At 36.8% G+C, this 3,633-nt stretch overlaps 1 protein-coding gene across 1 annotated transcript; it reads right to left on the bottom strand.

Moving 5' to 3' along the window:
* Positions 1 to 109: 109 nt before the first annotated feature.
* Positions 110 to 3,345, bottom strand: LOC105155232 (SWI/SNF-related matrix-associated actin-dependent regulator of chromatin subfamily A-like protein 1). Its single transcript, XM_011071103.2, has 10 exons — positions 3,030 to 3,345; positions 2,464 to 2,503; positions 2,260 to 2,351; positions 2,118 to 2,173; positions 1,868 to 1,943; positions 1,590 to 1,656; positions 972 to 1,038; positions 761 to 827; positions 235 to 318; positions 110 to 163 (listed from the first exon to the last, which is right to left on the bottom strand). The coding sequence occupies exons 1-10, from the start codon at positions 3,243 to 3,245 to the stop codon at positions 110 to 112; spliced, it is 819 nt and encodes a 272-aa protein (XP_011069405.2). The 5' UTR covers positions 3,246 to 3,345.
* Between the last annotated feature and the right edge of the window lie 288 nt (positions 3,346 to 3,633).

The following is a 3,633-nucleotide window of genomic DNA, read 5'->3' as shown; positions in this document are numbered from 1 at the left end:
ATATATATATATATCAGGGAAATTTATAAATCTACTTGAGGAAGGTCCAATCAGCAAAAATCAAGCCTTATCATGCATTGTAATCAAAAGAAATGACCAAACATCAGAATCAGAAATATACCAATATATGTGACGGTGCAATATCCAGCCACTGTTGGATCATCTGCAAAAAAGCAGCAGAGAATAAGTGCAATGAATAATAAATCTAAGCAAAGATGTTTGGCATTTACTTACAGAAGCCCATTGCAGCCGTAGGGAAGATGGGGTCAGAATGAGAACAGGCCATGCCTCACGAATGCAAGAGGTTACCGCAATCGCCTGTAGAATGTGCTAACATTTCTTTCATTTGTCCAGATTAAAAAGTGGGTTGACAAATTTCCGATCACTTGTCAAACATACAACTTGATGATGAAAAGAGGGAGGAAATTGGATCTACAGGGACAAACTAATTGAGGAACCATCCTTTTAAGTCCAATACACAGAGGGGAGGGCTTTCCAGAGAAATTTTTCCAAGACAAAAAACTGATAGCCAGTGCAGATTGTAAATTCCCGAGATGATGTCAAATTTTCATTTGTTCAGCTTTTAACCTTAAAAACTTAAAATCATCTTTCAACATTTATTATACTCTGTTCCAATTTGCAAATTAGTTTGGGCACAGAATGAAATAATGTTATGAAAGAGTATTATTTTGGCAAAAACGTCCCAGTTGAAGAGAATGATACAAGCGAGAAACCAGAATCTTAGTCAAAGACTCAACACCTGAAGAGTCTTTCCGAGCCCCATTTCATCAGCCAGCAGGACCCGCCCTCCATGCTGCAATACAAATCTAAAAGGGCAGAATCATCAGTACTCAAATGTCAATTTGAGCAGAACAGATCAATAGATGTTGAGGTCACCAAAATTTAACATGTGAAACTTGGATCTTACTAAATGAAAGAACAAAGTATTTTGCAGAACTAGTCTTACATACCTGACACCATCACGCTGAAAAGGCAAGAGCTTTGCTTCAATATAACCGGGGATCTTTTCATATCGGTCTGTTGAGAACATGAAATTGAGAAACTTATTATTTGGGCAGCGTAATACACAAAAATCCTGGCCCTGACCAAATTATAAAACATAGAAGTTCATGAAAGGGGAAAGAAATTATATGTGCACTCCACTGTATTTTGAAAAGTATTCTGTGAAAAATTTGGATGATAAAAGAACATGTAGTCCCATTTTCCCCTTAGAATCATGTTCTCTTACTTTTCCAAAATAGCAACGGTTAAATTTTGAAATACAAACTACATTGTCCATATACACCAACTTCAAGAAACATTTATACCATTCTACAGTGTACAACTAAAACACTTAATTCAATCTTCACATTCTATTCTCCTCCAAGACCCATCAGTAAGTTCCCTAACTTTGCCCTTCTGGCATATGCAAGATAGGTTTTCCCACAGTACTTAAAAGTGCCGTAGTAGACAATTTTATAAATGTTTGGCTCAGGCATCCATCAGAAAAGACTATATTTATTTGGATCTAATTGATGAAAGGCATCCCTGCTCAGGTTGCTAAACACAAAGGAAAGAATCAACTTTACCTTGAAGATCTGGAAGCACAGTGGCAGCAGCAATAGCACGCCTAACCAAAGGATCCAAGTTCTCTATCTGGAAAAATAACAGCTAATATTATCAAATTAACCATCACTTCTATCAGTCACATGTATGATCATACTCCAAGAGTGGTTTTCGCTGACTATTTCTATTATGATAAATAATCTTCACATAGAGAAGGATATGGACAATAACACCTATTCGAACCCTACATGTACACATGAAAGTACAACAAATCAAAGATTCCCAGAACAGTAAGTATCACCTCAACATTAGAGCCAGGGAAATCCCGAAGAACACATTCTGCTGTTGATAATGATGACAAAGGAAACATCCACAATCTGCAAAAGATAAAACAAAAATAGTTATCAACAAAATCCAAGTAGAAAACAGACAAAAAGGTTAAAATGATCATAAAGAGAGCAATTTCCTTGTTTGGACCCCTTACAGTAGAGACTAAGAATTTATTGATACTACATTAAACTAGGGAGAAGTCCACAAAAAGAGAAACAGACCTTTCTTTTGCATTCCAACTGGCTCTTGGAATATTGTGGAAGGCTCCTATGAGTACCTATTGGCAGATAAAAGAATGATGGTAACAGGAAAATTAATATTTATGTCTACTAAACCAAACAAGTCAGACAGGCAAAGGCACACCTTGTCATAAGGAAATTTTGCTGCAATGTTTCCACTGGCATGTAAAAAGAATTTGACTGTGATCTTCGGATGCTGTTGCTTCGAAGAATCATCTGCACTTAGGAGTAAGTTATCCCACAGAATGCAGGAATAGGCAAAAGTAAGAATATGGGCAATCAGAAATATGAACACAGTTTACATGAAGTAAAAACAAAAGGAACTCACCAACTATCTTTGGCACGAGTTTTGAAGGTAATACTGTTGCCTGCAGTGAGGTATTAATATGCTTCACAAATCAAGACGAAGAATGAGCAAGCTAATGGCATGAGTTACAAGGGTTTATTTTCCTTGAGAAATGCAATTTGCTTTAATGCATGCGGTAATTAAAGAACTTAATCCCATGATATCCAAAAATGCAAAGGAAAGAGGAGAGCCAAGAATTGTTGTAGTCTCCAAGTTTGCACCTCTGACTCTCTCAATTTTATTTCTGACAAACAAAAAACTCATTAAAAAAACAATCCACTTTCTTTGCAGCTCAAATTACTTCCTGAGTTTCAAGAAGAGAAAGCTAAAAGAATACTAAAGAGGATAGAATGGGAAGATTTCCATGAGCTTGGATAATTGCTTTCAACTTACTAAGGATATAAGCACTTTCACAACAAACGTCAAGGCCCCTTCTAAAAGCGATTACCAAATTTTATCTACTTCAAGACAACACAATCTACTTATCAGGCTACCAACATTACTAAATGGGAAACAACAGAAAAGAGATGGGTGAAAAGAAAGGAAACCTTATCACCATCCACAGGCGGATGAGAGAGACAGGTGGGCTTGGCTGGAGAACGGGAAGATGGCACAACCCCTGGCATAGAAGACACATTCGACCTACTGAAATTACTGTTACTGGTAGTGGCAGCAGCTGAAGAGGAACTGCGCTGAGCCAATTGCTTCAGAGCATCTCTTTCCAGGGAATCCAATTCCTCTGCGCTTAGATCCCAATCATCCATCTTCCTCTTGGAATTCTCACTTTTCAGCTCATGAGTTTTGTGTTAGGGAAAGTGGACCACTGTGCTCAGGGGCAGAAGTTCAAACGCAAAAAATTTGAATTATGCGTTTCTATAAGAGAAGTAGCAATGCGCATACGGCGTCGTTTGATTCTAGGGCACCATAAATTGGATTGATATCTGGGAATCAATAGAATCAGTTAAAAAGTTGGTAACAAGAGCCCACGAGACCCTGTTCGACTGGTAAGGTTGAATTTAAATCCTACGAATGAAATTTCTTTATTATTTCTTTTGAATATATAGTTGATTTGGAAATATTCAAATATTGAATCAGTATTTGAATTTAAATGTATTGAAAGTCATAATAATGAATTTTATAAAAAAAAAAAAA

The sequence above is a fragment of the Sesamum indicum genome, unplaced genomic scaffold (genome assembly GCF_000512975.1).
Source record: "Sesamum indicum cultivar Zhongzhi No. 13 unplaced genomic scaffold, S_indicum_v1.0 C00773, whole genome shotgun sequence".
Classification (NCBI taxonomy): domain Eukaryota; kingdom Viridiplantae; phylum Streptophyta; class Magnoliopsida; order Lamiales; family Pedaliaceae; genus Sesamum; species Sesamum indicum.
The sequence above is the reverse complement of the archived record's forward strand: the minus strand, read 5'-3'. Positions and strand labels throughout refer to the sequence as shown.